Here is a 14,659-nt window from a genome sequence, read left to right on the forward strand (position 1 = left end):
TGGTATCTTAGGTAGAGGAGGGGTGGGAGGTATGGCAAGGTTAAATGTTAATAGGCTGTGGTCAGACAGAGATAAGTGATAGTCTGAGAAATGAGATATTGAACAAAGGTGGGAGAACACTAGGTCAATTTGTTGACTATCACGGTGCAGAGAAGAGGAGTAAAAACAAGTGGAGAGAGGGTGAGTGGGTGGCCTGCTGATTGCAAGGGAAGATGGTGTTGCAGTCCCTACAGTTTCCCTCTAGTGTAACTTCTATCATCTGTCCACTTATTGAGAGTCCACTTGGGATGAGGCCACTGCAGCTACGGTTCCAAGCTTGATAAACTTCATCTGTGTATTAGCAGGGAGATCTCCTAGGCATTAAGAGACAGCTGCGCAGGGATGTAATATTACAGTGACGGAAAATAAATATTTGATCCCCTGCTGATTTTGTACCTTTTCCCACTGACATACATGATCAGTCTATAATTTTAATGGTAGGTTTATTTGAACAGTGAGCGAATAACAAAAAAATCCAGAATAACGCATTTCAAATAAATTATAAATTGATTTGCATTTTACTTGGTGAAATAAGTATTTGATCCCCTATCAATCAGCAAGATGTCTGGCTCCCAGGTGTCTTTTATGCAGGTAACAAGCTGAGATTAGGAGCACTGTTTTAAAGGGACACAATTGGTAACCTGCAAGTTCCCCCAGCTCAAGAAAGCACATGTACAGGCCCGTCTGAAGTTTGGCAATGAACATCTGAATGATTCAGAGGAGAACTGGGTGAAAGTTTTGTGGTCAGATGAGACCAAAATCGAGCCTTTTGGCATCAACTCAACTTGCTATGTTTGGAGGAGGAGGAATGCTGCCTATGACCCCAAGAACACCATCCCCACCATCACACATGGAGGTGGAAACATTATGCTTTGGGGTGTTTTTCTGCTAAGGGGACAGGACAACTTCACTGCATCAAAGGGACGATGGATGGGGCCATGTTCCATCAAATCTTGGGTCAGAACCTCCTTCCCTCAGCCATGGCATTTAAAATGGGTCGTGGATGGGTATTCCAGCATGACAATGACCCAAAACACACGGCCAAGGCAACAAAGGAGTGGCTCAAGAAGTAGCAAATTAAGGTTCTGGAGTGACCTAGCCAGTCTCCAGTCCTTAATCCCATAGAAAATCTGTGGAGGGAGCTGAAGGTTCGAGTTCCCAAACGTCAGCCTTGAAACCTTAATGACTTTGAGAAGATCTGCAAAGAGGAGTGGGACAAAATCCCTCCTGACATGTGTGCAAACCTGGTGGCCAACTACAAGAAACGTCTGGCCTCTGTGATTGCCAACAAGAGTAAAATGCAAGTCAATTTATAATTTATCTGTTGTTATTCAGTCTCTCACTGTTCAAATAAAATATTAAAATTATAGACTGGCCATATCTTTGTCAGTGGGTACAAAATCAGCAGGGGGTCCCCAACCCAGTCTTCAAGGCACACTGACAGGGTAGGATTTAATCATTACCACTGTTATTGTATTGTGATTCTTAAAATCTGAACCATTGTACCTTGGGGACATGCATTGGATTACATTTGTCTATGCAAAAGCAACTTAATCATATACTATTTATCCCTACAGACACTGTACCTCTCTGTTCAAAGAGGGCAGTACATTCCGAACAGACACATATCCCCCTCTGAAGTCATTCACAGATGACATCTGCTTGCCTCCAAAACTTGCATCCCTGGATGTATTTTAAACATTTTCTATTTCAGATACACTTACATTCCATTCTGGAACACTTACACAATGGAATTGCATGGGACAAAGGATGGGTACTCCCCTGGTAATATGGAACATGTCATCACTCTAAATACTGTAGTATCACAGATATTGGTTAAATGTGATTTATAGTGAGATATGTAATCCAGTGTGCACTTTTCTTACATATTACTTGGTGTGTTTATTTCCCTAGTTTGCTTCCACTTTTCCAGACTCGGTCAGACAGCTAATACTGCTGGACTCATATGGATTCTTCCCAATTGACTCGGTAAGAACATATTTTGTTTTATTTTAAGTTTTAACCACTAGCTTGGCACCCACATTTCAGGTTTAATATTGTTATATTGATATTTTATGATTTCAACATGCATGGGGTAGGCTATTTTTAATCTAAGAAACGACCAAATTCTATGTTACAGTGTTCCGTGAGTAATATACATTTTTCAAAAACTTAAAAAACATACCTGTGGCAAAACCTGCAGCACTACAGATGCCCCTCTCCCCTCAGAAGAAATGCTGTGGGTCAAAACCAGATTGTAGAGGGTCAAGCAGAGAATTTGTGGAGAAAAAATTACATAGGTGGCTATTAGTTAATCATTCCAGCAGTTTGGATGCCAATGGCAGGAGGTAGATTAAAGACATGTTAGGGTTGGGGTAAGGACATAGGAGATGTGAGGAGCATGAGTTTGCAATGTGTAAAGTCTTCAGGTGAGCCAGATCTCCTCCATAGGCGCTCAGCAGTATGTGAACGCTTTTGGAGGAGACAGTGTTCCGTGAGTAATATACATTTTTCAAAAACTTAAAAAACATACCTGTGGCAAAACCTGCAGCACTACAGATGCCCCTCTCCCCTTGTTCAATGATTCTTGACACTGCTTGAAGTGGCGAATGATAGGCAGGAAAGTGCTCATTGAAATAAAAGTTATGAAATTTTTCTTATGTCTTTGTTAATTTCTCTCATTTAGGTTACCCACATTTAGCCCTAAAGGTCAAAGCTGTATTTGTATTGTTTGTCCCCTTTGTGACAATGGCTGTTTTAACATTTCTGTGGTGCTCGTGTTTAGCTGTAATTTTCTTCTCTCTCGTTTAGTAAACAAATTATATATAGTTTTTTTCAGGACAAGAAGGGGTATTCATAAAATATGGTAAAAATTGGAAAAAAAGCACTTTTCTAAACATTGAGTTTAGAAATACTCAATGCTTTTGTGCAAGTTAAAGGCCAGTAAGGACAAGCTATTCCAAAACCATTTTTTTTCAAAACTGGTCATTCTGCGCCCAGTCAGTTTAATTTACATCAATCGAACCACATATGTTTAAAAAGTAGACACCCCAGAATCTTTCAATTGCTAGCTCTTTTCATGCACCAATTCTACTTTCATCAAACTTTGTGGTTGTAATTTTTTGTGTTTTTTCCCCACACATTGTATTTAATGTATGAACTTACAGCCCCTGGTATATTTTACTGCCAAACAGCACCCATATATGTGTTCAACCACATCTCCTGAGTACAACTATACCACCCATGCAGGTTTGTTTGGGGGCTGAAAGGTCACATTTGGGAGGTGCAAATTGTTATTTTTTTTACAAATTTGACATCTGGTCAGTTTGCACCTATGCCCTATTTGGGACATCTTTGAAACCAGTTAATTCAGTTTACCTCATCAAACCATATATATTTTTGAAAACAACTGCTCAGTAGAGGTCATGATTTTGCCTCCTCCATCCTTTTTGATTTATTTTCTACCATATTGGATGGAAATCGTTTCATTAGTCACTTGACCTTAAAAAGACTTTGCATAATTAAAGTATACATTGCAACAATTTGATAATAAAAATTGTGATGTTACTGTCTAATTCTGTAGTAGTTGGGGCAATCTCTACCCAGAAAGACAATGAGATGATCACTGAATTTAGTGATTTATGTGCTCTACATACTTTGGAAACATTGGCTTCTGAATCATGTCAAATTGAAAGGAATTTATCTCAGATATATAGCCAGTGCGAGTTTCACAATAGGTCCACGTTTTATCCTACACATTCAAGTGACCCTATTTTGAATCTTTTCCAAAATACTGTAGAAAATGGAACTGTGTAAACTGACTAAGAATAACACTAAAGGCGAGATTACTGGTCTGCTCTCACTGACCTTATAAAAAAACTCGGATAATGGGGATGCAGTAGTAGTCTTGAACTTAATGCAATATCAGCAGGAGGCACTAAGACAACTATCAGACACTAATGCTTATGCTAATTTGACACATAACCCCACACGTCAATACCATGACCTAATATGGAAAGGAGATTATACCCAAGCCGCCAATTTTGTTTCCATGCTTAACCAGAATGATTTAAAATTTACTTTTGAGTTACAACCAGTTACGATAAATTATCTAAATGTTACATTGACTAGGAATGTGCACACAGGAGATATATGCACGGATATATATGGGAAGCCCAATTCCAGGAATACTCTTTTGCATGCTAAATCTTGCGACTCGGGTCATCTAGTTAACGGTATACCCAAGGGCCAATTCATACAAGTCAAAAAGAATATGCAGGTGATGAACGTACAAGCAAAGGGAAACAGAATTGTTTGTCTGATTTTTAGGGGATATTCCAAACATACAGTTCTATTAGCTAAAAGAGTAATGGGAAGTATACACGGAATTTAAAGTCTGTATTTGTTACAACCTTTAGTTTGGAATATAATGCAATTTGTAACATCATAAAAAAACAAACATTTAATCATGTGTTGATACTGTATTGGAGCCTGTAGTGCTAGTAAGGGTTAATTTTTCAGCATGATGAGCTAAGACATTGCTTTATTTAAAGAGATATGGAGAAGGATAAGAGGCAGGTACCATGGCTTAAAATGGTGGGGAATTATAAATGTTGGCACCGTCAATGTTCCATCTAATTTTTCTTAGTTGGCGTGCGCAGAAAATTTCTCCCAAAATACGGGACCGGGATGGTAGGGTTCACTTCTCTACGCCCAGGATAGCGGCTTGTTTTCAGGAGTACTACCACTCTCTGTATAATCTGCCACCTGCTTCAGGTTCTTTCCCCTCCCCCAACCCTACTTTACAATCTTACCTGGATAAAAATTTGGGAGTGCGTCTGCGAGTGGCAGACTCTGCCCTTTTGGAGGCCCCTATTACGTTAAGAAAAGTGCGGGACGCAGTCACCTCTTTACCCAATGGGAAATGCCCTGGCCCTGATGGGCTCACGAAGTCCTACTATGTCAAATTCCTTAACATCTTGGGTCCCCACTTGGTTACGCTATTTAATGGACTCGCCAAGGGGGACCATTTTGACCCACACACTAACAAGGCGCATGTAGCCGTGATTCCTAAACCCGGGAAAGATGGAGAACAATGTGGTAGCTACTGCCCTATCTCGCACTTAAATACTGATATTAAGCTCCTGGCCAAGATCTTAGCCTCCCGTCTCAAGCCTTTTGTCCCATCTCTTGTGCACCTAGACCAGGTGGGTTTTGTACCGGGGCGTGAGGCACGGGACAATACGATACGGGTGTTGAATGTGTTGTCACATGTGCATAAGACCAACATGCCCATGGCCCTTGTCTCTACAGACGCGGAGAAGGCATTTGACAGGGTGGCCTGGCCTTACCTTTTTCAGGTGCTCCGGCACGTGGGCCTGGGTCCGGTGTTCAGGGGCTGGATTGAGTCCTTATATCATAATCCTACTGCCAGAATTTCGGTAAATGGTTTTCTCTCCCAGCCGGTCACCCTGTCGAACGGCACCAGACAGGGATGCCCCTTATCCCCGCTTCTCTTTAGTCTGGGTATGGAACCTTTAGCTAATGCGTTTAGGAACAACCCTTCTATTAAAGGCATACCCATTGCCAACAAAGATCATAAGCTCTCGTTATTTGCGGATGACATGTTGTGTCTTCTGTCTGACCCGTGTCACTATCTGCCTCACGTCCTTACTGAATTAGATACCTTTCAGAAATTTTCCAATTACAAGATCAATATGGATAAATCTGAAATCCTAGGGGTTAATGTATCTGCCCACACTAAACTGGCCCTGTGCAGTCGCTTTCCCTTTCGGTGGTGCGACACTTTTATTAAATACCTTGGTTTAAAGATTCCGGGTGATCTTTCCTTGCTATATGCATTAAATTACTTACCTTTGCTCCATCAGGTCTCCGTGGACCTGCGTAAATGGGCGTTCCCGCATGTGTCCTGGTTTGGTAGGGTGTCAGTCCTAAAAATGAATATTTTGCCCAGGTTTTTGTACGTGTTCCAAACCCTCCCCATTTTTCTCCCACGCTCTTATTTTCAGAATTGCCAGCGAGCTTTTACTAAGTATATTTGGGCCTCGGGCTCCTCCCGCTTGGCTTTTACCCATCTTACTCGTCCCAAGTTGAGTGGGGGTTTGGGGGTTCCAGACCTGGAGCTGTACTATCCTGCGGCTCGTCTCCGCAGGGTGGTAGAATGGTCGGTGCTTGCACCCAAGCAGTGGGTTGCTCTCGAGAACGCTGTGCTGCCGTCCCCTATCTCTACATATCCTTGGCTACCAGACCCGCATGGGCGTGGTTCCCCTGTTCGGCACATTACTATTTCCCCTACAATTAGAATACTTAGGAAGTATATGGCTTTAAAGACCCTGACCTCCTCCCCCTCCCCGCTGTACCCCCTGTCCGGAAACCCGGCGTTCCAACCGGGGTGTGGGTCTGGTGGGGTGTCCAGATTTTCTCCCTCGCCATCTGGTATATTACGCATCCACCATGTTGTCTCGGCTGATGGTGTTATGCCCCTACGACAGCTGCTACGCTCGTCCGCTATTCTACCCCGGGACTCTTTTCTTTACACGCAGCTGGTTCATTTCGTGACTTCGCTTCCTCGTGACACGGCTTATCGCAGGTCCTTAACGGAGTTTGAGTCGCTATGCGCGTCAGATAGGGAACCAGCTCATTTAATGTCACTGCTATATTCCATCCTCCTGAAACCGCGGACGGTGGCTAAACCCTACTTTATTGCTATGTGGGAGGCGGATCTCCCCAGCCTCTCTACCGCGGACGTTTGGGATCAAATCATTCACTTGGTCCATAAAGGGGCTATAGCTAGTAGGATACAGGAGGCTTCCTACAAACTTCTAGTCAGGTGGTACCGGGTTCCGCATGACTTGCACCGTTTTCTACCACAGGTCCCTGACCTCTGCTGGAGGTGTCTGGCGGGACCCGGTACTTTCCTACACATCTGGTGGGAGTGCACTCTCGTCAAGCCTTACTGGGCCATAATCGAGCGGGTTGTGCGGGGTTGTCTCGCCTTGATCATAAGCCCCACTCATACCATTCATTGATCTCTCATCACGTATCAATATATTTGGAGCCTTGTAATTGGCGGTTCGTTGGTATGCGTCTTATTTTATTTTATTTTACTTTCTTTTATTATATTTGTTTGTTTCGTTTGTTCTCTTTTGTTTGAAGTATTATGCTCATTGGTCTTCTACTCCTCGATTGTATAATTTGTCATCCTGCCGCTATGGTATATTCCACTACTGAGCTTCCATTACGGACGGATTACGTACACGAGTCCTTTTAATGGGATCAGTGTTATCCTTTCTGTATGCAGTTTCGCCTTTATGCTATGTGATTTGGGTACATTGTTTCTCATGTTCCCGCAGGCCTGGCTTTGTCTGCTTGCGGCATACTATGTCATCTGGATGTCCTGCTTGTCCTACTATTCATTTGACTGCTTTTATGCATATATTGCTTGTGCTACCTGTAACGGGTTCACCAAGAGAGCTGTAGTAACTCCCAGAGATCACCCACATGTATCCTCCTGTTGTCCCCGGAATCACTTCCAGCACCAGCCAGCATGCGCACCTTGGAACCCTGCTATGTGTACCCAATAAGTAGACACAACTACCTTGAATTGAGTACAGCAGGAATGAACAGTTTATTGTAGTAAAACCTAGACTCATATAGCCACAGAACTTCATTAACATAAATTAACAGATACATGTATTCAACCCAACCTTTAATCCCCAGGCAACAATCCTATTGATGGGATTAATTAAACAATGGAGTTCCTGCCTGTTTGGCAGCCAGGCTGGAGCCATCTCTGACTACCTTGGGCTCCTGTATGACAGGTCATTCTGTCACATATCTCCCCTTTTAAAAAGAAGACTGAACTGGGGCCAGACCCCAACTGGGTCTGCATCCAGTTCAGTCGGACAGCACAGCTCCGTCGCTCCTGGAGTTGTGGATGCAGGGGGCTGGCAAAAGGCACCTGTCCCACTAACCAGTCCTGGGGTGCACTTAGAGACTGGGGAGTTCGGGTCCCAGACATGGACAACAGTCCCACTCGCCAGGGCAGGGAGACAGGGCCCATAATCTGCGGGTAGCAGGCTTGCTTTCAGTCCTCTCCAGGGGCCCCAGTGATGGACAGTTCCGTCACACACTCCATCACATATCTCCTTTTTCTGGGGGAGACTGACGTCTGATAAGACCCCACACGCCTTGACTACAAAGTCAGTCTGTATATCCGGACCACCACTGCCAGCCACAAATTGGTACTCCCCCAAACAATTTAACAAAGGACCAGTACTCACCCAGCCGCACTCTGCTTCTCCCAAATAGTGTAACTGCCGCTGGGGAGAAGGGCCAAATGTGCCTTCTCCCTGGAGTCCTCTCAGCCGCTGGGGAGAAAACAGAGCGGCTGGGGTCCCTTCCATATGGGGTTCTGGGCTGACTGCGCGGCACCTCTGGGGACTGCAGGTGGCGACCGTAGTCCAATCCACCTGCATGGTACAAATGTTTGTATGATCCTCGGCGAGGGGAGGAAAGCCACATGCATCCGCTCCTGTATACTCCATCTGCTGGGGAGAGATGTCGACCTGCCTCTCTCCCATTGCCAACACTTCTGCTGGGGATACAGGATCCATAGAAATCACTGCCTCTGGGCAACATTGGGGGGGTAAAGCCAATGGAGCTGGGGTCACAGAGGGGAGCGGGCAGAGGCCAGCGGCACTCTGCCCCGAGGGCAGCGCTTCAGCTGCATTTGTAAAATCCAGTGGCACCACCAACTCTGTGGCTGCCTGACCGGACCCTCCTTGGTTACTGCGGTCAGGCTTGGGAACAAGGGGAAGGGGTGAGCAGAGGCCAGCAGCGCTCAGCCTCGAAGCCAGCAGTTCAGCTGGGGGATCTGGCTGGGGCATGCAGGGGGGGTCTTGGTCAGTTTCTGGGCCATATTGCGGGGAATAGGGCAAAGTGTCTGGGGTGAGGGAAGGGAGTAGGCAGAGGCCAGTTGCGCTCTGCTCGGATGTTTGTGCTTCTGGTGGGGGCACAATACTCACAGGATCCACTGGGGCACACTGCTGAGCACGGTCAAAGAGTTCTCGGTAGGCCTGCTCCAGGAACCATTCTTGGTAAACCAAATAATCAAAATCAGCCCACAAGTCGGGCAGGTGACAGGGCACATCTGCGAGAATCCCTTCCCTGAACTCCCGGATCTCCTTGCACCGATATTTCGATGGGCTCCCAAATTCTTGGTCCTCTTGTAGGCTTTCCATTATCAATCCCGGGCCGCCAAAGTCATCGCCCTCTGGCATGTAATCATCCTTCAGCTCTGGACACCACTGCACGGCCTGCCAATACAGGGCCTGGTATCCACAATCCACAGTCATTTCAAGCGGAAGCAACTTCTCCAACTCAGCCACCAAGTTCTCTTGAGGCTGCTCTCCTAGGTACTGCATTCGCCAATCTAGTTGTAGCACGTACCATTCCTTGGAGGATGGGAGGACTATTCCCCGGACACCCTGGTCCACTCTGAAAGCCTCCATCCAGGCATTTATATAACTTGCTGGAACCATCTTTGGCTTGCTGCTGGTATACTCGCTGGTACTCCGCTGGGACGTTTGCAAGGAGGATCCCGCCGCTGCCAACAATGTAACGGGTTCACCAAGAGAGCTGTAGTAACTCCCAGAGATCACCCACATGTATCCTCCTGTTGTCCCCGGAATCACTTCCAGCACCAGCCAGCATGCGCACCTTGGAACCCTGCTATGTGTACCCAATAAGTAGACACAACTACCTTGAATTGAGTACAGCAGGAATGAACAGTTTATTGTAGTAAAACCTAGACTCATATAGCCACAGAAGTTCATTAACATAAATTAACAGATAAACAGATATACCATCAATAAACGGAGTTAGTTGAAAAAAGTATGTCACAGTATGTAGGTCACATAAGTAGGCCCATAAAAATAGAATTAGGGAACATCTTGGTTCCATTAGAGAGATGGATTCAATAACACCAATGGGAAAACACTTTAAACTTCATATGGAAGGTCTAGCTGCCTTTAGTTGTTTAGTTATTTAATGTGTCGGAGATCATTTGCGACTCCTTTACCAACGGGAGACATACTGGATCTTTCACCTCGGTACACAAAATCCAAAACGTTTAAATGCAGACTGGGATGTTGGATACGTTTTTTAGTAACTTATAACTTTAGTAACTTATAGTAACTTTTTTCTGCTTGTAATAGTGAGTCGTCATTCAAGGTGATATTGAATATTTCATCTGAATCTGCATTTTACATGTACATATGAAATACCTTTTTTCCAGCAGTAAAAACCATTATGATACATCCATTAGGCTTATACCAATATTTGTTTACACACCTATGATTGTGTTCTTTTGTTATGAGCGCCCGATGAGCAGGGCTAGTTGGGGAGATCACGATCTTGCACCTGCCTTGGTGCGGCCCTGAAGACTGGCCCAGGGGAGGCGTCTTCTCCGCTCGCCCCTCCCCTAGAGATACGTGGCTTTGTGGGGAATCTTGGTTGGGGAGATCATGACCTCCCTCTAACTAGCCCAACATTAGGGAGCTCGAGGTCTGGCATTTCAGACCTCGGCTTCCGTGCTCCCTAATCACTACTATTGATGCCTAGCGCAGGGATGACATCATGTCCTGGCGCTCGGCATCAATTGCCGGCGTGTAGTGATGAGGGAGCAGTAAAGCAGAGGTGTGAAATGACAGACCTCACGCTCCCACAACTGGATGGAAGATAGAAGATGAGAAAGGTAAGAGATGGGGAGAAAGTGGTGAAAGTGCAGTGTATGTGTATATATGTGTATATATGTGTGTATGGTCAGGTGTGCGTAAGAGCAGTGTAGGTATTTGTGTGTTTGTAAGCTGGTGTGTGTATATATATACATATATATATATGTGTGTGTAAAGGCAGGGGTGTGTGGTAAGGGCAGTGTATAAATGTGTATGTATGGACAGGCGTATGTTAGTATGTGTAGATATATATATGTGTGTGTGTAAGGGCAGTGTATGTATGTATATGTCTGTGTATGGGCAGTGTATGTGTATGGACAGATGTGTGTAAGGGCAGTGTATGTGTATATGTGTGTTTGTAAGCTGGTGTGTACGTGTATATGTGTGTAAAGGAAGGGTTGTGTGAGGGCAGTGTATGTCTATACGTGTGTGTGTGGACAGCCATATGTTAGGGAGTGCTGACCCACCTGTCACGGTCAGGACTACTTGCCAAGCCGTGACTGTGTGGAGGGCGTGGGCATGAAGGGGTTAATAGCACCAGGCCTCTGGATTAACTAACTTGACCCCTTAACAAGGCATAAGCTATACCAAATTAACCCCCAAATCCTGCCTGTATCCCCCCAGGTAGTCTGCCACCACTCATGATTTTGATACCGGATTCGTGAGAAATCCGAATTAGAACATCTATCGCTATATATATCAACCCACCCCGGGCAAACAACATATATATATATCCAGTAGAACTCAATAACAATATGGTAACGTGTTATCCTCTCTTAGGGTTCGTGGATATCAATACTAGAGCCCAAAGACAGACTTAGATTATGAATATTTTAATAACAAAAAGACAAAGATTACACAGTGCCAGAATTACAAAAAACAAGACATACAAAAGAAAAATAAAACAGCAAACAGTGCTTAAAAACAGTGGGACTTAAACACAGGACCCTCACTCACGAGTTTCTCCAATAAGTAGGCCTGTGGTAACTCCTTAAGTCCAGATGGTTTCTTACGATGTTGTTCCGATGAGAGTATATCATGGAGTTCTGCTTTTTGGTCGCTGCATTGTCCCTAAATCAGACTTTTGCTAGCAAACGCCCCTCTGACCACATGACTGATTATATGACACCATCCCCAAGAATTGGGTCCCATCTTTGATGTGCCAATAAGTTATAGTAGGGTAAAGGTGATGGAAACCCCCCCCCCACTTAAGATAGGAATGGAATTCCTATAACTAAGGATCCTTATCAGTTAGGCCATGAATCACCACAGGGGTCCTTTGGGAAGATGACATCTCTAGCCAGAACAGATACAGAGGGCATTCAAAAAGAAACACATTAAATCAACCTCAGATTAACTCATTGAGTGCTTAAACAAAGAAACTAACCACCTCTGCTGGGTTACCCTTCCATGCATCCACTACATTATATGAGTTAATCATGACACCACCCAATCCAAGCAGGCTTTGTATACAACAACCAGTCAATCACCGGTAAGGTACATCGCTTGCCGTGATTGGCTGGTTGTTGTATACTGGGTAGAGGGGTAGTCTTATACGGCGCGTATAGCCCAGACTCTATATTTTAACTGGAAAAGTTGGGGGTCGTCTTATACGCCGGACGATACGGTATTTATTTCTCACCAAATAGATGGAGGCGTGTAAAGGTGTCCACACTATACGTAACTAACCGTCTACAACTATATTATTTTATTACATTTTTGCAATTAGACTGTTATAATAGGAGTCAACATGATATTGTAACAACTGTGTGTGGTGTTTTTAATTTAAATTTTGTATCAATCAATTAAGCCACAGGTGAGCATGTAATTATGAACACTGTATTTAATCATGTAGATCTAATAGAGCACCAGACCTATGAGTAAGTCAATGCTCATAGACAAAACGCGTTACTTCATGGCAATTCTTTGATTTTTAATTATGGATTAACCCTTTCAGGACTATTTTGTTTTTGCTATGTCTTTATTCAACTGTGAACTCATTTAGTGCAGCCAGATGCATTATCTATTGTTTTTTTTCAGCACTGAAAATCATATTGAAATCATAATTATATATATATATATATATATATATATATATATATATATAAACCCTCATTTAGTATGAAAAATATCTAAAAATGTGGGGGGAATTAGGGGAGAAAAAGGGAAAAATGTTCACAGTTTCACCTATAAAAACTATATATATCCAGTACAAATGGAAAAAACCTCCAAAAGGATATTTAGGTATTTGTCCTGTTTTTGGAAACACCTCATACGCCTGGAATTTTATTTTCATTTATTTTGGCACTTACAAGGTTAAATTTGAATGATGGGCATCACTGTTTCTAAACAAGATTTTTTTTAAATGTGGTATGCTGGGAGCACCCCAATAGCAGCCAGAAAGGGAAAAGCTGCTAAACAACCCCAAAGTATTTTACTACGGGCATTTTAACACTTTTGATTTAACCATTTTAGCATCAGTCTGTCCTAAACATTGCAGTAATTTTTTTCCCCATTTTTAACAAAGCCATTCTATCCAAACACAAATATTTCAGTGCATTTCTTTCCCTGGGTACATAAAATTACTGAAAATACTTTTTATTCAGAAGCACAGACAGCTCAGAAAATATAGTTAGGGGCATAATGGCCTGTCCCATACAGCTTATTCCGCTCCTGCACCTTCCATAGTTAGTCTAACAAAATAATGAAACATATTTTCACATCCACTTTGCGGTTTGTTATGCAGTTTTTCTGAGTAGATATGTGAAAGAACAGAAAAATGTATTTGTGTTTGGTAACACACCCCCTGAGTACGACAATACCCCACATGCATGGATAAGTAATGTTTCTCTGATAAAACTGGAACATCTGCATTTCAGTTTTCAAACTTGGAATTTTGACAGATCACTTTACTTGGCCCATGACTCATTTAAGACACAGTAAAAGGCAGAAATAACAATTTAACCCCATAAAACTATATATTCCATGAAAGTACAAAGCCCAAGGGACCTCAAAGTCACCCCCTTACCTTTCAGTTTAGTGAAAATAGGGGTTAGCTGATAGCATAAGGGGTAACACTAGTATTGTGTTGGATGTAGTTACGGTTAGATGTAAGGTTACAGAACTGTATAGTGTTAGGGATGATGATAATATTATGTCCCTGGCTATTGAAGTGAGATGGATCAATGATAAGTGACCAAAAAGGTCATTAATCATTGGTCACATAGCATTTTATTAGGTTAAATATATCTTATGTTAGATATATATGTTAGGTTAAATATTTGTTATATATAGCTATCAATGTATAACTTGTAAGCGACAAGTTTAGGCCGCTGAGATTGATCAGGGAGACCAATCAATAGTCAGTGATCAGGGAGGAGACCCTTTGATTGCTCCTGTAGGAGTGATCAAAGGGCTAGTAAGGGGCTTTATTTTTTGCTGTTGCTTGTCTGCCTGGGCTTCCGGGAAGGAAAGCAGCAGCAGCTCTCCATACAAAACGGTTTTAACCACTAAAATGCCACAATCAGGAATGTTGTGGTAGATCCATACACAACCCAAGCAACAAACAGCCTCCTTCCCTGAAGCTGCCTGTGGCATCTGGGAACGCAATCTCTGGTTTAGCAGTGATTGCATGTTGACCCTGTAGGCTCGGGGTGGGGGGCTCAGCAGCAATGCCCCCCCCCGCGATCATGGCAATGTGGGAGCATTTTTCTTTTGCATGATGTACCGGGTACGTTACAGAACCGATGACCCACTTGGGCAAGCCGTACGCATCAACAATCACCTCCTAAACTTCAATGGTATAGCTGAAATGCCTCGATAGCGCATTCAGCAACACCCCAGGATGCGCTGTGACTCGCGAA

The 14,659-nt window shown here is 43.6% G+C and overlaps 1 protein-coding gene across 1 annotated transcript in view; it reads left to right on the forward strand.

Moving 5' to 3' along the window:
• SERHL2 (serine hydrolase like 2) overlaps positions 1 to 14,659 on the forward strand; it is a 69,963-nt gene that overhangs the window by 41,703 nt on the left and 13,601 nt on the right. Inside the window, exon 7 of the mRNA XM_053469091.1 lies at positions 1,954 to 2,028. Within this exon, the coding sequence (XP_053325066.1) occupies positions 1,954 to 2,028 (75 nt within the window). The remainder of the gene's footprint in view (positions 1 to 1,953; positions 2,029 to 14,659) is intronic.

This window comes from Spea bombifrons, chromosome 6, assembly GCF_027358695.1.
Source record: "Spea bombifrons isolate aSpeBom1 chromosome 6, aSpeBom1.2.pri, whole genome shotgun sequence".
NCBI lineage: Eukaryota > Metazoa > Chordata > Amphibia > Anura > Pelobatidae > Spea > Spea bombifrons.